At 37.1% G+C, this 26,671-nt stretch overlaps 1 protein-coding gene across 2 annotated transcripts in view; it reads right to left on the bottom strand.

The window, feature by feature from the left end:
* Window positions 1-1,185: 1,185 nt before the first annotated feature.
* Window positions 1,186-26,671, bottom strand: part of E2F3 (E2F transcription factor 3) — an 85,170-nt gene continuing 59,684 nt past the window's right edge. For both annotated transcript variants that reach the window (XM_043975094.1, XM_043975098.1), the window contains exons 2-7: window positions 14,877-14,988; window positions 13,037-13,256; window positions 11,546-11,704; window positions 8,024-8,138; window positions 6,936-7,071; window positions 1,186-2,878 (exon numbers count right to left, since the gene is read on the bottom strand). In XM_043975094.1, the coding sequence (XP_043831029.1) occupies window positions 2,616-2,878; window positions 6,936-7,071; window positions 8,024-8,138; window positions 11,546-11,704; window positions 13,037-13,256; window positions 14,877-14,988 (1,005 nt within the window). In that variant the 3' untranslated portion in view covers window positions 1,186-2,615. The remainder of the gene's footprint in view (window positions 2,879-6,935; window positions 7,072-8,023; window positions 8,139-11,545; window positions 11,705-13,036; window positions 13,257-14,876; window positions 14,989-26,671) is intronic.

The raw sequence follows: 26,671 nt of genomic DNA, 5'->3' as shown, positions 1-26,671 counted from the left end.
TCACTCAGTCAGAATTTGCACACAAGTAACTTAACTTTCAGCCATTTCAGATGTGAGCTTTTGTTTTTATAGCAGCAACTCAAGGGTACCAGAAAACCTGCAATACAGAGTACTCAAAAGTAAATAATACAAAATACTGTAGTACTAACTCACTTTGTGTGCCAGATAGAATGATAAAGATAAAACAACTCGCAAACAAAAATACAACATGGGACATCTAATTCATGTACATCAAACGAGCCCATGAATTGGAAAGAAATTTATACACAAAGGAACTTTTAAGACGTATTAGGATTCCTCTCACTTTCAAAACAATAAATATGGTATTATATTACCAAAAGGATTAAAAAAATAAACAATCCAGTCAGGTGATACTCACTGTTTAAACTTTGGGAAAAGTCAGCTTTGCGCTGCTGGCAAAAAGAATCACACAAAGCCGGAAGCAGAGGCAGCTAACCAGATGAGATAAATATGGTATATGGAAAAAAGCTTGGCATAAATTGTTTCCTTTACAGGAAAAAAAAAAACCAAAAAAACCCACAGTGCATTTCCAGTAGGCACTTAACACAAAGCTTCCCGCCCCGTTCCCCCACCCCTCCCTCCCCTCCACTTTATGTAGTACCACCACCACCACCAAACATTCTGTACCAGGTCCAGGGTGTGTGGGGGCAAGAACACACACTGTGCATCTTTGTTCTGCATTGTTTTTCCCTTTTCAAATACACACCCACACATACGTACACAAGTATTTTAAGGTGTTGGTGTCACTTTTATGACTCCCCCACCACTTTGCATATTATGGAATTCTGTCTATAGTCAACTCCAAGGTAAGGTTCTTTTCAAAATTTACCAAGGGATTTTTTGTTTTGTTTTGTTAAAGTGTTTCTCAAGTGCCTACGTGCCTAAGCACCGTCAGGCATTCAAAGTATCAATTTAACTGTTCATTCTGAGGTTCTTCCTAACTATAATTCTCCCTCCATACTCTATCTGTTGCTCTGGATGATGGGAGAATTCTCAGCATTCAGGGAATGGAGTTTGAGGTACAATGGAGCCAAGACAAACTCCAACATATGAGCTTGGCTGTTTAGAACACGTTTCCATCTGGAGATGGGAAAGCATACTTGGATATTCACCCAAATGAAGCTAACACAACCCCCCCCCCAACCCCCAACCCCCAACCCCAACCTTGGACACCATTCCCTGAGAATAAATAGGAAGAATTCTACCACACCTTAACTAATACTGCCTTATTTGCCTTGACACCTTTCAATCCATAATACTCCCTTACAAGTAAGAGGGAATAGGATTTGGCCCAGAGCTATTGCTGGACCAAATACCTTTTGTGATTACTTACTAGCTAAAGTAAATATTGTTCGGCTTCCTGGGATGGGAACATCATTCTTCCTAGAGGTCTTTTCCTGACCCCATCCCTAGGAGTGGTGTCCCTGAGTGTGATACAAGAGAGCCCTTTCCTGTGGTCATTGGCAGACAAAAGGCCCCCAAATGAAGCAGTTCATCCCAACCTCTCTACTTAGAACTGCTGTATCCATGAATGTGGGACTCCCTTTCGGCAGGTGGCCCAAGGCATTAGTGTCCAATACTGATTCACCCCTGGTCCTCCATTCCATAGAGAAAGGACCAATGTGAAACGAGGCCTATACAGCACTGGGATCACACAGGTTTAGAAACTTTGCTCAGCAGCAGCAGTTCTTAAATTAGTAGAAACTGCTTCAAAGTAAACAATTAAATTGAAATGGTGATGGGTGCCACAGGAAGGCTTAAATGCTTAAACAAACAGAAAAAAAAAGTTAAAAAAAAAAAAACAAAACCACCAAGGATTTCTAAGTGGCCATGTGCTACAAATAAACTTTAAAGATACAAATAAAATGGGGGATTTTTATGGGAGCACCTGAAAATCCACAATTGCTTGAAGTGGCAGAAATTGAATACATTTCATCTATATTTGCAACATATATGGAATACTCCAAACCAAAGGCATAAAAGGGCATTAGTATTTCTTACCTCATACCAAACAAATAGTACATAGCTTAAATCAAGTTAGGACCACAATTTAAATATTCCTAGGAAGAGCTGAAGAAATCCATTTCATACTTTTGCATGACTTCAAGTTTATGCTTCCTGCAGTTCCATTCCATATTAGCAGACCCCCAAAGACATGCATTCTACAAAGAAGGCACGGCTTGAAATGCTATTAAGGAAGATTGCTGTTTGCAAGTGGACCACGTGGTTCAGGCCCTTCTCCACCAGCCTGTCCATCAGGCACAGAGGCCACCTGGAAAAGGAGGGCGGGCAGGCAGGAGAGAGGGCAAGGTACAGCTACCTGATTGCACACGTTCCCACCTGCTGTTTCATCCACGAGATTTTGGAGCCTAGGGCAAAGCAAGGCTTTCCCAAAGGAGCCTGCCACTGTGCGTTTATTCAATATTTAGAAAAAAACATAGTAAAATGTCAGCTTTGTTGTGAAGTTGTAGTTTACTTCGTGATAATATTCTTGGAGGAAGAAGGTGGCAAGGGACAACACTGAAGGACAGATGTTCTAGTTCCATGATAAAAAAATATTGGTTTATATAATAGAGAGAATTCACACAAAACAATCAACTGCACATAAAGTCCTCCACCAATGGAAGTTTTTCTAAATCATAAGCATCAAAGAGATCACTGATGCCTTCTTCTTCTCCAAGGCTGAGTAGGTAGTCTTCTTGGATCAAGGGAGGCAATAAGTTCACAAATGGTCCTTCTAGGTTTGAAGGAATTTGGTCCTCAGTCTGCTGGAGCAGATTAGTTGGAGAAGCCAAGGGAGAAAGGTTTGCCATAGAAATGGAGCAATCAGCATGTCCTGAGTTGGTTGAGGCCAAGTCTGTGAAGTAAGATAGAAAGGAAAAGAGAAAAACCAAGGAAAAATGATGTTTGAGCTTTGAAAGAAGGGCTGCGTTGCTTCCTCAGTCATTCGATGCTTCTGAAAGAGGACTGCATATTTATTGCCAAGCACTGGGCTCAGCAGATATGTCACAATAAAAGGGTGACCTCTTTTCTTTTCTGCCTCCTCATCTACTTAAGCTATCAGAACTGAAGGCAAACAACTTTAAAGACCAGAAACTAAGTTCATTTCTGCCGACAATTAAAAATTTAAAAAATAAACGTGGGGCAAGTCAGGTGGCACAGTGGATACAGTGCCAAGCCTAATGTCAGGAAGACTCATCTTCCTGAGTTCAAATCCAGCCCCAGACACTTACTGGCTATGTGACCCTGTTTTCTCAACTGTAGAATGAGGTAGAGAAGAAAATGGTGAACCCCTCCATTATCTTTGCCAAGAACACACCAAACGGGGTCACAAAGAGTTGGACATGACTGAACAACAACAACGACAACAACAAAAAGCCAAACAGTCCCCTCTAACCCACAAAAATAACAACAAATAAGGTGGGCTCCAACACTTTAACCCCCAAATCATGTACCTTTGATGTTAGGAAAAAAAATAATATTTAAGTATTGTTTAAAACCATTTTTATGATCAAAAGTAAATTATAACTATTTAATAATAACGGTGGCCATTTACATAGTGCTCTCTATGCAGTATCTCATTTGAGTTTCACAAAAAGTCTGTGACATAAATGTTATAATCAGGGCAGCTAGGTGGCGCAGTGGATAGAGCACTGGCCCTGGAGTCAGGAGTACCTGAGTTCAAATCCGACCTCAGACACTTAACACTTACTAGCTGTGTAACCCTGGGCAAGTCACTTAACCCCAATTACCTCACTAAAAAAAAAAAATGTTATAATCACCCCCATTTTACAAACAAGAAAACTGAGGATGAAAAGTTAAGCAATTTGCTCAGGGTCATACAGGTAGTAAATGATTTTGGATTCAAATCCAGATGTCCCCGATTCCAAGCTGGCTTGGAGTATTCCAAGTATGTTGCAATGCCTATAAGGTGAAATTATTCTGAATTGGGGCCATTTGCCATGACCTCCCTCTTCTCCCTTTTTCTATATAACATCATCCTCCATTCTCTCCTCACTCCAATCTCACAAAGGCCAGCCCTTCTCTATATAAACTGGAGACCCCTTACTTCTCTTACTCTCTAATCTTTTCTTTAATACTGCCTCTTTTCCTGCTGCCTACAAACATGCTCAGGTTTCCCCCACAAAAAAATTCCTAATTTGGTGCTAGTATCCCCTCAAGCCAACTTTCTCCACTCCTCCCACCCTTTGACAGCCAGACTTCTAGAAAAAGCTATTTTCTTTCTCTGCCTATACTTTCTTTTCCTTTCACTCACTTTTCATACCTTTTGAATATGGCTCCCAACTTCAGTAAATAGAAACTATTCTTTCTAAAGCCACCAATGTTCTTTTTAATTGCCAGTCGGATGGCTACTTCTTTTCTTCCTCTTTGACCACTCTGCAGCCTTTGACACTATGGGCCAACCTCTTCTCCTGGATACCTTCTACTCTCCAGGTTTCTGTGATGCTGTTCTCTTTCTACTTGTAAGACGATTCCTTCAGAGTCTCCTTTACTAGACCATCATCCATACAAGGCAGACCCCTTTAACAGGGAATATACCAGGTACAGAGGTGTGCTGCAGCCGCAGCCAGCTCATACTGTCTTACAAGAGTCGATTATTGCATTTTCAGTGTGAGCAGTTATTTGTATCTCAAAAAATCAGCAAATGCTACAAACCATAGCATGATTTGTCGTTGTGTCAATTATTTGAAGTTAAGAAAGTGATGGAGAAAATGTCAATAATGAAGATTCAATTTTAAAATATGCAGTGAGTTTTCAGAAAGCCAGTTGTTAAACATTTATTAGCACACTCTAGGTTGTGCTACCCCAAGGTTCTTTCCTGGGTCCTCTTCTCTCACTACACTTTTTCAATAACCTCAACAATTCCTATGGATTTAATGATCGCTTCTATATAGATGACTCCCAGATCGACCAATTGAACTCCCTTTCTGCACTGCCGACTGTCTAGAAGGCATTTCAAGCTGGACATCCCAGTTCTTTGGGAACTCAACATATATAAAACAGAATTCATTACATTTCCCCCCAAAGCTAATTCTTTTTCTGACTTCTCTATAATCTGTTGAGGGCATCATCAGCTGCAGAGATTTTACAAGGTCTGAGTCATTCTTGACTCCTTTCTCTCCCACTCCACATAGCTTGCCAATTTTGCCTCCACAATATTTTTGGTATGTCTCTTCTCCATTCAAACAATCATCACCCAATTTCAGGCCCTCAAAACCCCTTGCCTGAACTACTAGAACAGTCTCTTAATTAGCTTCCTGGACTGAAGTTTCTACCATTTTGAATCCAACTTTTACACAGATGTCAATGTGATATTCCTAAAGTTACAGGTCAGATCAGGTTATTCCCTTCCTCAATATACTTCAGTAGCTCCCTATTAATTCCAGGATTGAATATAGACTGCTGTTTGCCACTGAATGCATTTTATAACCTGGTCCCAACCTACCTTCCATTTTTATACATTATTCTCATTCATGAACTTTGTAATCCAGGTAAGTGAACCTTCATATAGTTCTCACTTAATTTAAGTGGATTGTTCAGCAGACTCCTCCTCGCCTCCTTAATGGTGCCTCCCAGCTCTGTGGCCCATAGCCAGAGCAGCTTCAGTGCTTGGGTACCCCCACTGAAGAAGTCATTGCTGTTCCCTCATCTCACTTGCCAGGAGCCAGAGCTGGATCCTGGGCTGGGGGTCCTGCCTGCTATGGAGTTGTATTTGTGTAAAGTCTACATAAAGTGAGAACTGTCATATTAATTGAATATATTATGTGTAAGTCTGTCTCCCCTAAAAGAATGTAATAAGCTTCTTGGGGCCAGGGGCTGCTTTGTTTGTGACTAGCATCTAGCATAGTGCTTAACACTACGCTAGAACTTAGTCAATGCTTTTTGACAGAGCAATCCTAATTTTAGTTGCAGAATTAAGGAGTGAGGAAAGGAAGGGAATCCCCCATCACTTCCTGGAGAATTATTATCCTATACTTGAACTTCTTCAGTGATGGTCTGAGTAGGGTATTGGCAGTAGTCCTGACTTCTGGCATTCAACCCCCATTTAATTGTGACTAAGGCTGGCTAGAAGTTATCAATCAAAGCTTATGTGAACTGTGACCCTGGTTTTAAGTCACAAAGAAGCAGGTTGGTTATTTCTCACCCGTGGCCCAGATTAAGATGTGAGGAGGATGTGTAAGATGTGCATAGGACAAAGGATAAGGAGTTGAGTAGATAGGGACAAACTTTAACCCAGCACAGCTTATGATTAGATACACCAGTTTTATTTGGGGGGGGGGGTGAGGGGGAGGAAGAAGGAAAGTATGGGATATGTTTTTCTTAAAGATGATGTAGGTATATTTGTAATATATGAGAAAAAGAAAGGTAGTGAAAGTGTTAAGGTTCAGAGGAAAAAGGAATAATTTAGGAGAAATAATTATTTTTATGAAGATTTTTTTTGCCTTTTGTACTCTTCTCATCTCTGTTAAAAAAAAAAAAAGGTTCTCAAAAACAAATATCTTCCTGCACAATTTTTCAATTTTATTCCCTTGGACCTTCTCTCTCTAGCACTGTAACAAATGGGGACATGGTCAAATGTAGCATATATTTTTTTAAAAAGGAAGAAGTTTTGCTATCTACTTCAAAGGTGGTCAGTAGAAAGAGAATTTGGGAGTAGAGGATGGAGTTTTATCCCCTTTATGACCAAATAAGGAAGATTTAATGGATAATTCCTTACACTGAATCAATTAGAAGGATAGTGTAAAAATAAATTAAAACAAAAACAAATCAAAAGGGTATTTTCCTCTCAATGTTTCTGTTTCCTAAGCCTAGACTTAGAGAACTCAAACAGGATTGTCCATGCATTGATTTTCACATCAAGTTTTTAAATGATACAAAACAAAGATTTTTACCTTTGGAACTGGATTTGGGAATATTCCCATTGTGGTCTTGGTTGTAGGATTTTACTGGACTGTGTGTTTCATTCTCTTCTGGACACAGGTAAACTTCAATAGGTCCTTGGTTACTTGATAAATGTATTTGTAGGCTCTACAAATATATTTAAAAAAATGTCTACAGTAGGAGGTGAAACTTTGGCAATTTCCCCTACTAAACTTCCTTGTGGTTTCATCACAGCAGAGTAAGTACAAAGAAGCACATTCCTGGGGTCATCAATGTAACTGAGAGATACTCTACCTCCTTCAGGGTTTATCAAGATTTTAAGAAAAAAAAAATACTCTTTCATAGGCAAAGGGTGCCACTAGTGAAGTTTTAGGGACTGTATTTTTGAATTATCACCACTTATCTGTTATTTGATATTAAAAGGTCTATCTTATTGATGTTACAATAAAAAATTTCTTAATAGTATACACTTTAAAATGTGGCTCAACTGTACTGAATGAGCAAGGGATGCTATTTCCAAGTGGCAATAAAGACAATGCAGCACATACTTTTATTTGTCATTAAGTTTTTTTTTTTTAAATTAAACTTATTCCAAGAAAGGAAAATGCTTTCCTTAATTTAAGGGCTCTTAGTTCAAGGTAGATTCAGCTAATATATATGGAAGGAAAATACTTTTGTACTTCTTCAAATATTTAATTAGATCTACCTTTGAACAAAAAGTCCTTTATGGAAGATAACATTTTTTTTCTGTTTCTAATTTTTAAAAATGAACCAAAAAACCTATTTCCTCTACTTCCTACTTGCATCCCCCCCCCCCACCCAGGAAGAAAAAAAGGAAAACAAAACCTTTGTAATAAATATGCAGTGTTGAGCAAAACAAATTGCCGCATTGACTATGTCCCCCCAAAATATAGAAGACAGATTATTATTGGTTAACTCACAAAACCCTCAAGACAAATTCACACCTCCTACCGCAAGCCAGGAGAAATAGCAAGTACTCAGGAGAAAATGATGTACTGATTTTCCCAATTCGTGAGTTTAAGAAAATAATTATAGCTGAAAGCTTTGCATCAACAGCAATTTTTAGTCTTGTCCTTACCTCTAAGGGATCAGGCACTTCAAGTCTTGTTTCTGGAGGGGCTTTCACAACTATAACAGTTTGGTCTTTAAGGCCACTAATTTTTCGGATATCTTGATATGTAACATAAGCTAATGTGATTGGTGTTAAAGAAATCTTACCATGTAATTGGCAAAAGTAACCATTAAAAGACAACAATAAATCTCCAAAAAGTATGGGTACAAAAAGCAAAATGTTTTACTTCAGTTACACTGGTAAATGACTCTTGCCTCTTTGATTACCATCATGATTGGCTCCCTTTGTGAATTTTTTTTCTCCATTCAGTAATGTGTTATGAACCACCTATTCTTTTTCTGAGGAAGATGTTATCAAAGATTTGTTGTGATTAAAGCATCCTTCATTTACTGTTAGTGACAACTGCTAGAGGTGGAAAGTGTTGGTGAGATTATAAAAATTTTAAGGTAAGCATAGATTAGCCATTTTTACTAGGGAAGGGGAAAAAAAATCCCTAAACCACCTCAATAACTAGGTGAAGCTGGCAGCTGGGCTAGGACAGGTGTGAACAGCTAATTGGACCCCAGTGGGTATCACAGTCTCTGGGCTTTACAAACGGGCTAAAAAAAATGTAACCAAAGTGGAAACTTGGTGGGAGGTGATACTTGGGGGTGCCAGGCTTTGAAGTCATGAAAGACAGAGAAAGGCTACAGGTCTGGATGCGAGCAGTATCAGTGATGGAATAGAATTTCATCTAAAGAAAATGCCAACCTGGTTTTACCTTGAGCTGTTCCCTACACTCACAGCCTCCCTTCCTCCTCACACTCCCACTGCTGCTTGTTGAAACTGTTCTCCTCCCAAAGTCATCTTAAATGCCACCTCTTTCACAAAGGCTTCCCTGATTACTCCAAATAGAAAATGATCTTTTCCATGTTGGGCCCCACACGGCATTCTGCTTCCATTGCTAACACTTTCATCATGTATCAATCATCATAGATTAGTTGTCTGTGTATTTTATATCCCACACTACTAGATGGTGGACTCCTTGGTAGCAGGAACCGTGTCTTATTTATTCTAACACAATGTCCTGCACATAGTGGACCCTTTGAAAAATTCTTTGTTGAACTGAATTAATAAGAAGCTGTTGAGGGTGGGTAAGGCTGGGATCAATAGGTATTACTGGGAATTGTTTTGAATGATGCATAGGGTTGATCTGATTCCTAATATCTTAGGATAAGATTTCTTCAATCTAGGAATTCAATTTTGTACTCTGTACTTTATTTTATCCACTTGTTTCCTTTTTTTTCCAGGGGGAGAGGGGAGAAGGAGGAGGGAATACAATCTGTCTCTGGAGAACTACAAGGAAAAAATAGCATGTTACCCACGGTTGTACAAGTAATGGAAGGGCAACTTGGGAGTACTGTGGAAATCACATAAATGAAGTGCCAGAAAAAGATGGCAGGAGAGAAAGAGTAATCTCTGCTCCAGCAGTTCTGGGGTATGGTCTTAACAGAGAGTGAGGGAAACCTCAGGAAGGATGGTTTGGACTTCAGCTGTGAGTGCCATATTGTTTCTGTCATGGATTCTCTCTTTACACTGGCCAGTTCTGATTAGCATTGAGAAAAATCAAGGAGTACCATAGCAGGCACATTTTTTAATTGCCACATGTGATAAAAGCTTATTAAAATAAATCTCATCTACAATGACTCAATCTACTGCAGGAAAGGAAATTTCAACATATTTGTCAACAAGTTGAACAAAATTGGCAACAGAATAGAAAACTGAAGTGAACTGTGCAAACACGTTCTAAACATATGAACTTGAAAGGTCTTTCTCTCTGGCCTGTTCCTGAATTTGCTCCATTAAGGTCAGCAACCTGCAGTGAGCCTTTTACATTTACAATAAAATGCTGAGAAGGCTGATGTAGATGACAATGCAATTGCAGTTATCACATGTCCTGAATGGCTGTTCATCAGGTACTAAGCAGCTCCTCTGGGATTTGGTACAAAAAAATAGAGAAACTGGAACAATCCTTGTAGGGGACTATTGCATGCTGGTCATTATTACCAACAGAACCAGCTCAGCTATTCTCTATCTCACTAATAATCACCCCTCCTTCTCAGCAGACTACCTTATATGGAGTGGATACAATAAATGTTTAACTGAATTAGTGATGAACAGTTGATTTAAAAAAAACCAAACAAACCCACAAAACCCCAACAAAAAAACCACTACTGAAATCTTGTCCAAAATTATTCTATATTGAAAAAAAATAGATGCTTCCCTAATTTCAGTAAAAGGCAACTATTAGGATGTATTTCCCTTCTTCGGTCCAGAAACATGACAATGCAATGCAACTATAACGTATCACAGTAGATTATGTTTTATTTCCCCACTGACAAAAGATCAGTGTCAAATAATCAGAAAGTTTAGGTTGAAATAAATCTTGGGATAACCAAGGTCCCATCAATTTTGCTTTCTATTAATCAACCATTAAAACTTTTATCCCGGGGGCAGCTAGGTGGCGCAGTGGATAGAGCACCGGCCCTGGATTCAGGAGGAACTGAGTTCAAATTCAGCCTCAGACACTTTACACTTACTAGCTGTGTGACCCTGGGCAAGTCACTTAATCCCAACTGCCTCATCAAAAATCAAACAAACAAACAAAAAAAACCTTTTATCCCCCAATGAGTAAAAGAATTAATAAATAAAAATCTAGACTATGTCTAGTTTGCCCTTTCTTTAAGATGCAGAAACATGAGAAAACAAGTTTTCATGGGACATGAGTTGAAATTTCTCTCCACGACACTGTTGCTTTTTAAAAGGCAACCCTGGGATGAATGCCTTCAATCTTTAATGGCAAACATGTTTTGTTTTGTTTTTTCAACCCTTTTACACCCCAATCACATTTAGGATGATGTCCTACCTGCTACAACATTTAGCAAAGAGGAATCTAGAACCTTAACAGGGTCAGGGATCCACTAAAAATCTGTGAAACAGGGGCAGCTAGGTGGCACAGTGGATAAAGCGCCAGCCCTGGATTCAGGAGGACCTGAGTTCAAATATGGCCTCAGACACTTGACACTTACTAGCTGTGTGACCCTGTGGAAGTCACTTAACCCTCACTGCCCCCAACAACAACAAAATCTTTGAAACACACTGACATTAAATCTAATGCAAAGTTACCATCAAAATTAATATTGCTGTATTAAGTACTTAATAAATAATAACATGACACTGTACTATAAAAAACGAAATGTCATGTCCCACCTACTTGTGCATGTGCAGGTTGTTTCCAATAATTCCTCTTAAAAAACAGATATTATGTCTAAACTAGTACTGGGATCATAAAAACATTTTTACATTTTCCTGAACACACACACACACACACACACACACACACACACACACACACACACACACACACACATTTTACATTAAACTAATAGAAACCTTCAGCATAATCCAGACTCCTTTAAGTCTGGAGATGATCTTATTGGAATTCTAGAGTGGGCATAAGCCAATCCATTGAGCAGAAGTAAAGGATATTTTTGATTTTCTGAATCTTCTGTTAACAGCTTAAGGTCCAGGGTGCAGCTTTGAATTAGCTCATCTAGCTTCTTCTCTTCCTGACTAAGCTCCGTCACTTCCTTTGACAAACCTTGACACTGAGCCAGCATGCCCCCATCATCAGAGAGACTGCAGCCCCTAGAAATTAAAAGAGATTATTTTGTGCAACTATTCATAAAACTTCAGCGGGGGGGGGGGGAATGAGCTGGGAGTAGACTAGAAATGGGAATAGTTCATTTTACAAGCCTCCCTGACAAATAAGAGTATAAAGAAAGCTTACATTTTGTAAACCAAGTTTCAAAATGAACATTTATATGCATTTTAACATAAATTCAGTCCTACAGTTTTCACTACAATGAAGCAAGATCATTCTTTCTTAGAATATTGTTCTTTCGGAAGAAGGTTTGAATTAAAAGGAAAACAGGACAAAGCCATCTGACTTAAATAAACACTCATAACAGAAACAGAAAGCAAGAGATTCTTTGAGCAAGAAGTATACCCAAAACAAAACAAAACAAACCACCCCCCCAAATAAAAAACTGGATGGTTTAAACTCTAGTTATAGTCTACAAAGAAGGGTCTACCAAGAGAATGAGTGAAGCTTCATCACCAGTAATTAAAAAGAAAAAGAAGGGTGAGGGTAATTGATATTAAGAAGGTCTAACACTCAACAGGTTTCTTCTCTGTCCTTCTGTTTCTCCCCTCCAGCCAAATGGACAAAAATATTTCACTGCTTCTTTCAAGCACCAGAAAGAGGTCCAGGACATCACCTTTGAAGCATTATCTTATAGAGCCACCAGGTAATAAATTAATTCCTCCCTCCTAGTGCTTAAAATAATCTGATGCTGTTCTTCTTTCTGTTCAGGTTTTCTATCAATAATCTACAAGGTTTAATATCATCTTAAGTAACGTAGTAGAGTGCATCATTTTACAGATAACAAAATGGAGGCATAAGCATTGAGAATTCTGGTCAAAATCACGCAGACCATGAATAGAGTCATTGGACACACAGGCTTGGTTAATTTGATGTGTATATGGTTGACACAAGCCACAATTTATTTCCTAATTCTATTTTTAGAAGGTCAAAAGGACAACAAATATATGTACCTATCTTGCAGATCACATATGCAAGCACAGAAATGTACAGTCACCTGTCATTCAAAAATAAATTCTGGTTGGTATTTGTGACAGCACTGTTTATTTCAAAGATTTCCCTACTTGAGGCTAATCAAATAGAAGTTCTTCTATATTTGATATTATTCAAATAAAAAGCCCATTTTCTTTTTAACCTTTAAGATTATTTGGGCTAAGGAACCAAGTAGATGAAGGGAGACAATGAATCAGGGGAATGGCAGGTACGGGAGTACAGGCAAGAAATGGAACATGGATATGAATGGGGAAATTAGGTCTGAAAGAAAAGCTACTGCCATTTAAAAGCTATTCCCCATAGTGACAGCGACTGATACTCACATCCACTGTACGTTGTTTTTAGATTTCTTCTTAATGAGGTGGATGCCTTCCAGCACATTGGTGATATCATAAATCCTCCTCTTTTGCACCTTAAGCACTTCGGCTGCCTTGTTCAAATCCAAGACCCCATCTGGGGATTGGCTCAATAGCTGAATGAACTTCTTGGTGAGCAGACCAAGTGACGTATCATACCGTGTTTTTTCTGAGGGAGATTTTGGAGCTTGAAGAAAAACAAAAACCGAACGGGTAGGGGATGGGGGTGAAGGTAAAGAACTGAAGGGTTCCTTTGCAATGAAGCAAGCTTTCCTTCCCATTCCAGCATGAGTTAGCATCCAAAGCACAGAATTTTCTAAATTTTTTTTTGGGCAAATTACAAATAGTAAAGTTTTAGAATAAAAAAGACAAGGCAGAGAGTTTCTATAAAGCACTTTACATTCAGAGGGTGTGTGTGTGTGTGTGTGTGTGAGTCTTCTGAAGCCTCACTATAATATTGCTATGGAATTGATACCCTAAGGAGCATGGTAATAGGTAAAACTGTATTACAAGTAAGTTTTTGATTTTTAGTAAATAAGTTACTTTCAACAGGGCCCAATACCCACTCATGTTATATTTAATTCATACCACGGTGAGTTGTATTGTAATTGGGCTTTAATGTATTTTTTTCACTTTTGCCAAGTTTTCAAATAAGACTTCATAGGGCCATCTAAGGGACCTCAGAGACTACCTAGTCTAGAACCCTCAATTCACAGATGGGGAAACTGTGGTTCAGAAGTGGTAGGTGACCTGCTCAAGGTCACACAGAAAGTAGGTACCAGAAAGGGATGGAATTTGAACTCACATTCTGACTCCAAATCCAGTGTAATTTCCATTGTGCCATAAGTTAAATGAGGAAACATTGATCATCTATGTGCAAAGTACTGTGTTAGAATAATTTGCCCACCAAGTCTCCCAGATTTTTATATGTTCAAGTCAAGGATTCCATCTTACATTAAATATTACTTGGGTAGTTGACTTAGTAAGCCCTCATGAAGATGACATGATCTTAGATATAAATAGAGCTGGAAAGAACCTTACAAGTATATATACATGGATACTGAAGTTGGAGGGAGTTGAAGTGACTTATTTAAGATCATACAAGTAAATAAGCATCAGAAGTGGGAAATGGACCCAAGTCCTTACTTGAGAGAGAAAGCACTCTTTCTGTTCAACCAGACAGACCAACTTGGCTTCTATAGTTAGATGACCCCTTTAAATCCTTCCCTAGTATACACAATTTTTTCTTTCTCCCCTTTAAGTGACTGTAATGGTGACCAAGGGAGGAAATTTAGAATCAGAAGGGAACTTAGCCCAACATCAACTTACAAAGGGGGAAACTGAGGCCCAGACAACTTAAGTGACTCTGCCCACAGTCACACACGTAGGAATAACAACTGTAACTTTTCTGTTCTTAATCAATTCTAATGCTATCTGGCTACAGAATCAATGTGTGGGGAGCTGCTCATCTTGATCTGGTTAGTCTCAACACCAATTATATAAAATTAAACTTGATTACAGAACAGTGCCAAACATATTTTATAATTTAGGTTGAAAATGTAACTGTACACTGAAGTCAAGATCTTGCAATGACATAGCATCCATGCACAGACATATACTCAGCAGGTTTCACTTGGAAAATTGTGGGTACTTTGGTGGGGTGGGGGGTGGGGAAGAAGATAGAAATAGAAAGAGATTAGAAAGAATGAAATATGGGCCAAAATTATTCTAAATTTTGCAGTCTTTCGGCCACGTGCTGTGAAAATTGGGAGTCCTACACCAGAAAGAATAATGAATATTTCCTTACTTTTTGGACTATCTGGACTTCTTACTGCAGCTCTTCCTTTGCCTTTGGGGGTTTTTAGACCATCTGAGAGAAACTGATGACCACTTTCTCCTAGCTCCAACCTTCGCTTTGCCTATAAGAAAGCAAAACCATATCCATCACTGATTACATCTTTAAAAAATTAAAATAATTAATGACAAAGTTCTCCCAGTTCCACAAAAATGACTGTGGAATTGGGAAGTTGGCAGGGGGATACAGGGGCAGTGTTAATCATTACAATTAAGAGAAATTACAGACTCAAACTTAGGCTTCAACTGGAGAAACACTGAATAATCACTTCACACTATCAAACCTGGCAAACTAGAATCCTAACAATAAATTCTTATTCAATTTAACAATTATTTCTGGAGTGACAATTATGTGTCCAATACTGTGCAGGATGCTGACAGTGATATAATTTAATTATAATGCTGAAAAATTTCATAGTGACTTGCCAGTATAAAACACTCTCAATTAGATAATCATATTAATTCTTTACAATATAAAGACATCCAGCACTCATATTCAGCTGAGTTCTTAGTCTTCTTATAAAGGCCCATTCAATAAGACTTATGAGAACCCCCACAGTCTTATCTAAGACAAAGTCCAATATCTAATATTGGATCTGTGTTGAGGAAGACACACAGGTCCTAATGCAAAATGAATGGGGAATATTTCTATTTATTTCTTTTTAAAATTATGAACTTAATTAGATATCAAAAATGTACATTTCAACATAAAAAGAAAACCGAAAGGGAAAGACTAATCAATTAATACAAGTATTTCAGTGTAACTTCCAATCTTATTACTGAGATTTTACTAAAGTCCATAAAATATGCGATTAAAAAATTTTTTAAATCAATTTAATTCAACAACATTAAGCACTTATGATGCAAGTACACTATACAACATAAGGGACACACAAGGTTTTTTGTTTTTGTTTTTTTTTTTGTGGGGCAATGGGGGTTAAGTGACTTGCCCAGGGTCACACAGCTAGTAAGTGTCAAGTGTCTGAGGCTGAATTTGAACTCAGGTACTCCTGAATCCAGGGCCAGTGCTTTATCCACTGCGTCACCTAGCCGCCCCGGGACATACAAGTTTTTTAAGTCAGTTTTTGTCTGCAATAAGTTTACAATCTAATGGAAAAATAAGTCAGGTTTATAAATAACTACAGTTCACATAATTTGCAAGATTTAAAGAGGAAAAGACAACAGTATTAATTTTTATTAGGAACCAGATCTCAGCTTGAACAGTACCATGTTTGAGTAACTGAAATCTACAACACAAGTAGCACGTTTTCTCCTGTAACCAAGATCAGCACCATTTGCTACTTTTATCATCCCTATTTCAAATATAGGAAAAACAGGGTAGAATTTCAGTGGCACGTTTGGAAATAGAATGAAATACCTCAACTCTTGGCTCAATGACTTAGGCAACTCTATCACTGCAAACCCATTTTAAACAAGTTTTCAAGGACAGGAACCTTGTTTCCTGAATATCTTTTTTTCCACTGACAATGCTGGCAAGTTCTAAATACTAACATCTGTCAATTTCATCAACAGAAAAGACTAATTTATGTTTACAAAGAGTTTGACATACATCTTATATCTAGAAAATAAATTTAAGTAGTTGTATGGGGACATTTTCTTAATGATGCTTGTTTTTATATTTTTGGTTTTTGGAAAAAAAATTTCCATTTATCTATATAAAAACAATTGTGAAATATTTACATAACTATTAATATTTATAATATTTTGTCATATTTATAACCAACAAATATTTTATAACCAAATAAAAATAACAATAGACTATTATTAGAATGAAATACTTATGCTTTTACTCTCTGCAAAGTTAATGTATTCTTTGTAAAACATCACAGCAACTCGATGTGGGAACTGGATGGAGAGAGTATACACAGGCCTTCACCTTTATTATAGGTCACTCTTCCTTTTACTCTTTTCTCCCCCCAACCCAGAAGGAAGTAGAGAAAAGACTTGACAAAGCCTCTTTTCATTTTCTTTTCCCATACTAGACTAGAAATTTTATCTCCTCAGATATTGTCCATTACTGGAATAAAATGTAAATGTTTAATTGGGAACCTCTAGCTTCTCTCTGTGTATATACTCACACATATAAAGTAAGTGTGGATTTTCTCATTTACTTGGCATAACAACACAATACTACTTTTAAAGCTACGTTCCAATACTGATTCTGATTTACAGACTAATTTATGTTTACAAAGAGTCTGACATACATCTTCTCATTTGATCTTCATTGATATTTTGTTTCTGTTTTTTGCAGGGCAATGAAGGTTAAGTGACTTGCCCAGGGTCACACAGCTAGTAAGTGTCAAGTGTCTGAGGCCGAATTTGAACTCAGGTCCTTCTGAATCCAAGGCCAGTGCTCTATCCACTTCATCACCTAGCTGCCCCTCATTTGATCTTTAAAGCAAAAATACATTCTAATCTCCATTTTACAAACAAGGAAACTGACACAAGCCCAATGAATTGTTAATAATTGCCAGAAACTGGATTCAGGTCTTCTGACTTAAAAATTTGGGGGTTTCTTTGCAAAAACAAACAAATCTTAAAGCACTATTTAAGGGCTAGTTATTGTAAATTACTATAACACACCATATTTAAAATTGTATTTAAAACATAACACTAGGTTAAGCAGGCCCATAATATCTTGTAGAAAGAGATTTAGAGAAATACAATTAAATGGCCTTAGAGATCATCTACTCTAACCTTTCATTTTACGCAAAAAGAAAACAGACTCAGAGAACTGATTTGCCCAGGGTTTTTTCTTTTTTTAAAGTCTTAACCTTTTCAGGTTAAAAAAAATGCATAAATGCAATGGCGCTTTTAACTTAAACTCCTCTCAAGTTAACCTTAATCTATATTTTAGAGACACCTAAAATAGGCCAAAAACCCCTGTACAAATCAAATATAAATTCAGTCCGCAGTAGTCAGGACCAGAAAGAATTAGGTTCCTGAGCCACCATATCATATTAATGTCTTAGAATCAGAGTTCAGTTGAAACTTGCATGTTGGAGCCACAGTTGGTAAAAAGCACTGTGAAATTTCAACTTCAGAGTTGTACATTTTGGTATGGATCAAAGAAGGAACTATCAACTTAATACCTGAATGGACAAGCCTGGAAGGGAACCTGGAGAATAGAGCAGGTAGGAGAGAAAGGGGAAAACCAAAAACGAGTTTAACAGGTGCCAGCCATGACAGGCAAGGAAGCATCTTCCAGGTGCGTGGGTGAGTATATAGAGACAAAGCTGGAGTAGGGAAAATTATATAGTGGGAAAAAAGGGCCTATTGACAGAGAGGTAAGAGAAAATGAACTGAGCCTCAATCAAACACTGTAGCAGAAGGAGGGAAAGGACACTTCTTGCTTTAGCTTAACAAGAGCAGGGTGGCTTTCTAATAAGCTACAAACCCTAACAAGTTCTGGTGATGCCAGACTAGGAAGTGTGATAGAGCAACCTAGAAGGGGCAAAATAAGGAAAAGGAAAAAGGGTAAGGTAAGGCTTAATTTGAAAGCAAAAGAAGTCATAATGCAAAATGAATGGGGAATATTTCTATTTATTTCTTTCTAAAATTATGAACTTAATTATATATATCAAAAATGTACATTTCGACATAAAAAGAAAACCAAAAGGGAAAGATTATATGTAAATTTCTTAACTCCTCACCTCTCTTACTCCAAAAGGGGTCCGCCAACCAAGAAAACGAACCAAAACAAATAAAAATGATTAAAACACACCCCTTGCAACTGTTTCCTTACACGTGAATTTTATCAGTTTACCAAGTTCTTTCTCTGCCCCTTCAAAACTAACACACTGTTCACATATAAAGGAAGCATAATCCTCTATAATTTACAAAGTAATGAAACTTTTGTTTATTTTTTCTTCTGAACTTTTCTCAGTAAGTTTTTATCTCTCCTTCCCACCTCCATATCTCCCATTAAATAAAAAGAAAACCGTTGTGACAAATATGGATAGTCAGACAAAACAAATCCTTCATTTTTCACATCCCAAAGTATGACTTATCCTTTGGGCCTGCAGCTGGTTATTTTGTTGTTTGGGGTTCTTAAGTCTTTCCAGGTTGTTTGTCCTTACAATTTTGTTGTTATTGTTTAATTGTTCTTAGTTTTACTCTGAATCACTTTATACAAGTCTTCTTTCATCATTCTATACAGCAAGGCAACATGAATATACTGTAATTTATTTAGCCATTCCCCAATGGATAGACACCCCTGTAGTTTCCTTAATTATTAGTTAATTTGGAGCATTTTTTAATATGGCTGTTACCATAGATTTCTTTTTTTGAAAACAGCCTCTTCATAACCTTTGACCATTTATCAAGTGAAGAATATAAGTCCTATAAGAATATTCATGCCAAAGTTCATTTTCTATCCTTTTTGTAACCAAATGCTAATAGTCTATCTGAAAACAGTTTGTTCAGTTTTTAATAAACTAAATTTCTTTTCCTGACCCTTCCATATATCAAGTTCTTCATTTATAAAAGAAGCAATACCTTCATACTTTATCATTTGGTTTATTTCCTTTTCTTTACACAAAGTTATTTATTTTGTCCTGAAAAGCACCAAACTTCTCTGTATTGAAAGAGCAGCAATTTAAAATATATTACATGTGAAATTGAACTACTGTTATAGTGTTTTCCTCCTACTACCTGTAAAGTTTGTTTAAAAATATTTGTGTGTGTGCATGTGTATATACACATATATATAAAATTCAAATTAAAATGGTAGTTCTAATGTTTGTCTTTCTGAACTTCCTTCTGTTCCTTTATTTTCAAAATGTTTTATTGCCAATTTTTTTTCATGTCTTCATTTAAAAAAATAACACTATTATTACTCTCACAACACCCTCAATCATCTCCCACACACCAAAAAAAGACCTTATAATAAATAATTATAGTCATGAAAAACAATTTCACACATTAATTAAATAGGAATATTTCTCAATATCCTGTTGGCCATTTAGGTCTAGGAGAGAAAGATATCAAGGTGAAAAGCCTTGTTAGAAACCAAACTTATCAAATAGAATGGAACAGGTAAGCTAAGCTGCTGAATAAAATTCTTGATTAACAAAAGGCAAGAATTAAGAGAAGTGAACATTATATACCTGTTGAGTTTGATTCTGACCTCTCCTTGGGGACAAGGAATCAATTATCTTTGCAGATCATAACAAAGAGTTCTCTTTCATCTCCTTCCCAATTAGGATTCCTTTGCTTTCCCTTAGTTCACAGCAGCCTGTTCAGATGATATGCATGTGAGTGTGCATGAGCATGCGCGTGTGTGCGTGTGCACATGCACACACACACACACACACACACACACACACACACACACACACACACACACACACACACCCTTGCCTATGTTGCCTGGGTTCCAAATGTAAAGGCTCCTAGAATCCCAATCTTGATGACAGGCATGAAAGTTTTGACGTGCTCCATTTTTGACTTGGGCCCTAAAGCTAAAAGTTTCATACCATTATCATTTTGTGTCTTTGATTTTAACTCTCTAAAATATTATTTTTAAAAAAGCATATAGTCAGTAACAAAGACAAAACTAAAACATTCCCTGTCCTCAAGTAGTTTATATTCTATGGTTTAAATCACACTGGGCAATGACAAATGTAGTTAACTACGAGTTGCTAAAAGTTAAAATTCTAGTTTTAATTCTTACATTTGTTCTATTACTGTTATTTCTATGTCTTTTAATGCAAGAGAAATTATGTAGTTAAATTCTGCTTTCTTTTTTAATCTCCTACATTTTCTGTGTTAAATTTCTTTATTGTCATTTAGTCAATAGGCTCAAACATTACCTTATCATTTAAGAATGCCCAACACTTATGAAATAGCTGGCTATTTCAAATCAAGATATCTCATACAGAATCACATTCTTAACCTTTTTATAAAAGATATTAGTTTCTGGGGAAAGAGATCGAAATGGATTAATCCAATGGGCTTGACTTCATTTCAAGAAATAAACAAATACCAAAAATAAAAACAAAAATTAGATAACAGCCTTAACGCCATATTCACTCTTTTTCTCATATAGAAACATTTTGGAAGTAACCAAGTCCTAAGGACAAATTTTTACCATGAATTCTGATGTTAGTGTCAAGCCAAGAAAAATCACCTTAATTGAAGATATTCAAGAATTTATTTTTATTTGGGATTTGAAGAAAGCATGTTCCTAACTCTTTTATTAAAATTGGGTGTGCATGCTATCCAGTCACAGAAAGAAGGCTTCTGCTGATACCTGCTAAATAAACTACATTTTTTCCCCTTTCAGAAAACATCTTATGATCCTTCTTTAGCTAGTAAGCCTGATTCTGGAAAGTCTCAGGGCAACCTCTCTAGGTCAGACACCTCTGGTTCCCTGAAGGCGTGTTTCTATCCATGTCCATACAGCTTAGATCCTGGGATGCTTTGTGGTGCTGGCACTTTAAATTCTCATGAGTTCAGTAACAAATGAAAGCAGGCAAGGTAGTTGACCCTAGTGGACCCAATTCCACAAACACCCCATTGGGAAGGAGCTCTAATGAAATCCAGAAGAGTGCTTTTTGAAGATTTTTTTTAATGAACCTGGGAACTATTTGAAGAACTTCTTCTTAAGTACTGAAATGTTAATTTTTTAAATACAAATTATTTTTGTAATGGTTTGTACCCTGGTTGTAAAGCTGACATCTGTTACTCATGTGTTTTTTCAGGAGCATCCTATAATCTTCCACAAATGCCCTGAAGGCTTATGATCATGAAGAATGATGTTTTCCTTTTCCTTTTCTATTTCCTTCTTAGCAACAAGCTCCATCACAAAATCATGAGGCAGGAGATGTGATGATAAGATGAAGTATGAATCAACAACCAAGGTTAATTCTGGTCACTCTTGCTCTTGAGGAACCTTAGTTTGTGCCCCTTCTCCAAGTTCTATTCTCAGCTCAAGGGTCACTAGGAATGTAGCCTTCCTTCAAATTATCTTAGCCTAATTTTACAGCACAATATTTTTGGTTAAGTAGTAAAGTACCAAAACCATGTGTTCAAATAAGGCAAGAGAGATATTTCTTTATAAGTTCTTTAACTGAAAAGATAGATAAGATTAGAGTTAGGGCAAGGGTAAAAAAAAAATCAACAGTATATAAGGCAATATGGTGTCATTATTTTGAAATTTGCCTATTTTTGTGATTAACTTTTTGCCATCCCAACAAATTTACTGTAGTTAATTAAGTACTATGAAGAAATGAATGTCTTAAATTGATATAAACCAGATGCTAAAATTTATGTAGTCTCTGTTACCTTTTTACACATTACAAAGCAGATCACAATCCTAAGGCTAATAATGGATTAGAAAGTTTGAACCATTAAATTTTATAATTTGAAGTAAAACTGAACTTAAAACTGCCAGACATTGTTCCTCAGTCTCCACAGGAACAACAGATGTTTAATATATTATACTCAAAAAACAGAGGTAGGAAACTCACAGGATAAGCCATTTTGTTTGGCATCCTTATGAGAAATCTCAAAAAGTAATTAATGGCATTAGACTGATTGGACCCAGAGGTCTGAATGGGTCATCTTCAATGATGCCAATGCTGTTGCTGGGAAATGTTTCCCAGCATGGTTAAAATCTTCTGGAACTAAAAGAATAAGCTATCATTATGTTTGCCAAAAGGGCATCCTTAAAGTTGCTAAGAAGGGGACACAGGTTGAAAATTTGGTTTTGAACTCTTAGATATTTTGTCCTGGTTTTCTGTCTCATTCAGACATACCTGTTTCTTTTGGTATCATGTCCAGCTATTTTAGACTTCGTGTTCTATCACCACAGAAACCATGTCTCTTAATTCCAGTCCTCCTCTGCCCCCTCTCAAAAAACCCCTTGAAATTTCACTCCTAGTAGGTATTAAAAAAACAAAACAAAACAACTCATTCTCCTTGTCTAGCTGATTACATCCCATGTGAATATATTTGCATTAATTAGGTCGGCAAAGATTTCTGGGAGTTCTAGAAATAGCTATGGGTAAGGGAAGCAAAGGGAGCCTATATAAAGAAAAATGAGCAACGTTGGGGAGAAATGGAAACAGGAAGTTCTTACTATCCTAGCCTCTACTCTGAACCACACAAGCAGGAAGTCATAAGCTTAGTTTAAAAAACAAAACCAACACAAATATAAATGACTACCTTAAGAAAAATGGTAGTGGACATGTTGTCAAGCTGACATCTTTACCAAACCCTGAATTTAAACATTTTTTCCCTTCCAAAAAACAAACAAAATAAAAAGCACAAAACAAAACAAAAAAACTTTAACTTGTTGGTAAGATGAAAGGCATTCCTGCAGTTAAAAGTCAAGATAAGGGGAATGACTTAAAAAAATCTGATGTACTGATTTCAATATAGATGGGTAAAAGATCAAGTACATTGAGAGATGCTCTTTCCTTGTTTCTGGTACAGTATTCCTTTTTTGGATAGGAGGTATGATTTCATTTAGGTAAAAAACTCTAGGTGAAGAAACTACCAGTGCAAATCAGAACCTGCTCTGCAAGTTAGTATAAGCAGGTTGCCTTTGGGGGCACCAAGAGGTTCAAGGAGATATATCAAGGGCAGGACTTAAACCCAGATCTTGAATATGAGACAAGCTCTTTATCCACACCATCTAAATGAGTTTTGATTTCATTTTTCCAAGCGTACTGCTGTATTGTTGAAGATGGTATCCTTATTCCAAAACCCCCTTGGTTTCTATGTACACTGTGCTTTTGTGGGTAATGTTCACTCTGTATTTATTCATTTTGATCATGGTTCACCTCTAAGATGCTGAGTTTATTATTAGATATTCTTTGTAGCAGGTATCACTTTCCTTGGGAGTTCCAGGATGGCATTTACAAAAAAGATACTTATCTTTGCAAAGCAAATGTACAAGGTGTTGATCATCGATTTTGACCTTTCTCACTTTTAAAAAATTTTTCCAGTCAAGGACCTGGAACGGTATCTCCAAGGTAGCCATCAAGAGTTTGGGGGCAGACAGTATATTGAACAAACTCTATGAATGTTGATTTGGCAGAATTCCACAACAGCTAGATGCCAGTTTTGCATCTGGTGTTTATCTCCTCAATGATGTCAACAAGGGCTGGATTTACTTCATTATGATGTGGTGTATTCCATGCTGACAGTGTTTCTGAGTAGAAACATTTTCATGATTCACAAAAACAGAGCATGCGAGGGCTTAAGATGCTCTTTGTTTTTTTCCTGAAGTTGGTTTTGTTGGTGGATGATACCATTGAAAAGCTGGTACCTGGTTATGACAAGTGGAAGTACCTAGGTTGTTGTTGGTTTTTTCCTGCACCCAAGAGGAACAATTCTTAAGCACAGCTGTAGATGTAGGAAAGGAGGATGATGAGCCAACAACTGCCAAGATTTTACAGGATGCTTTTTCTTGGAAATTGGACCACCTGACATTTAAAAACCTAGGTGTGTTCTGAACACTTGAGGTAATTTGTGAACCTCTCTCTACACAAACACCTCGATTCAGTGAATGAATCTTTATCTATAATGACAGGTTTAGAGGAGATGACATCCTTTTTAGGGAACTAAGCTTGAGGACAGGCATTGCTTTTTTGGGGGGCTATGGGCCTGGCAAATCAGAGGTGCTTAAAAATGATTGTTGATAGATTTTCCCATATAATATACAGGGTGGGTCAAAAGTCATGATGTTTTAATAACTTTTTGAAAATTATTTTTTCTTTATTTTTCACCATTTCTGAGACTTGATTTTTCACATGCAATATAAATTCATTTTCTCTGTATACTGTATATGATGCTATGGCATTATAAATTAAAATAAAGGAATCATTAAATATTGAAACCCCTTTGTGACTGTTGACCCACTCTGTATAATCAATTTGTCTTGTTTTGATGCAAGAATGAATGAATCATATTTTTTTGGGTGGGGGCAGTAAATGTTGGTGGTTCCTGGTATGCTAACTTTTCTTCTTTAGTGGAAGACCTTTCTAGTCAATAGTCAAACATTTATTAAGGGCCTACTAAGTAGTAAGCACTAGGGTTACAAATAAGAATGAGAAATTCCTTCCCTCAAGGAATTTACACACACCCGGCCACTCCACTCTTCTTGATTAGTTTGTGGAAGAGACTGAACATTTCTTGACTGGAATATAGTTCTGGAAGAATACATACCTTACTAAAAAAATAGGATGAGTAAAAAGTGTGTTGGAATTCAGGAAACAGATCACATAACTGCCACAGAGGCATGATGAGAGACTTCAACTGCACAGATACCTACTGAGCCCCATCACTTCCAAAAGCATTAGAGCTAATACTCTCTTTGCTTGATTTAATGATTATCTTTCCAACAGAACAAGGGGGAAATCTAGTCTAGATTTTATTCTCAACACATGATTTTGGGACTTAGGGGAAAATGATCAGCCAATTCTAGAATTTGTGATAGAGAAAAGGAAAGTCAGAAATGGTCCACTTGAAATTTGTGCTAGATTTTAGGGAATGGCCGATTTCAAGGTTTAGAGAAAGGATAACTAGGATACCATGAACAAAAATTCTGTGGCAGGAATTACATTTAAAAGGAATGAGGAAGCTCAAGAATAAAATTCTGTGGAAGTAAATGGAAACAATTCCAGTGAGAAGGAAAAAGGGAAGTTGTCTAGAGAGAGTGATGTGGGTATAAAGAGAATTCACCAACAAACTTAGATTTTTAAAAGCTCTGTACAGAAGATGTAGGGACAGGAAACAGATGAATAATATAAAGGCATGACATGATCCTGTTAGGGCAGTTTCAGAAGCACTAAAGTTCAGAATGAATTGGGGCTAGTAAGGAAAGCTAAGGGTAGAAATAAAAGAGTTTTTCTTATCACTATATTGGGAAGAGAGACAACTGAAGGATGGACAAAACTGATGTTTGGATGTATGGCAACTTGACAGATGACAACACAGAAAGTAGAGTTGCTGGACCACTGTTTAGTTTCTAATTTCTCTACAGAGGAGAATGACCTTGGAATTGGAAAGAGTAGAACAAAAGATGGCCAATAAGGAATTCATACCCAAGATAAATAAATAGTAATCGAGCATCTAGCTCCTCTTGATGAGTTTGAATCACCTGACCCAGATAAACTATGTCCTGGGGTATTTTATTTATTTATTCTTTTTTTTTGGTGAGGCAATTGGGGTTAAGTGACTTGCCCAGGGTCACATAGCTAGTAAGTGTTAATTGTCTACAGCCGAATTTGAACTCAGGTTCTACTGAATCCAGGGCCAGTGCTTTATCCACTGCGCCATCTAGCTGCCCTTGTCCTTGGGTATTTTAAAGGAAATGGCAGATGTAACAGATGGAATTATTATAGGAAACAAGCTACCAAAAAAGACATCCCATCTTCTCTCCCCACCATCTTTATAAAATCCTTGAGAATGATTTACAAATATGCTGACATGATTAACAAAAATAAAAGAGGTAGCTTTCATAGATAATATTCCACAATAGACCTCATTATTATTGTCAAATAGCTGACTGAAGAGAGCAAAGAATTCATGATTTCCAGTTTATTTGTTGTTGTTCAGTTGTGCCTGATTCTATGTGACCCCATTTGGGATTTTTTTTGACAGGGATAATGGAGTGGTTTGCCATTTCCTTCTCCAGTTCATTTTACAGAAAAGGAAACTGGGGCAAACAGGGCTAAGTAACTTGCCCAGAGTCACATAGCTAGGAAGTATCTGAGG

Source organism: Dromiciops gliroides, chromosome 1, assembly GCF_019393635.1.
Source record: "Dromiciops gliroides isolate mDroGli1 chromosome 1, mDroGli1.pri, whole genome shotgun sequence".
Lineage (NCBI taxonomy): Eukaryota > Metazoa > Chordata > Mammalia > Microbiotheria > Microbiotheriidae > Dromiciops > Dromiciops gliroides.
The sequence above is the reverse complement of the archived record's forward strand: the minus strand, read 5'-3'. Positions and strand labels throughout refer to the sequence as shown.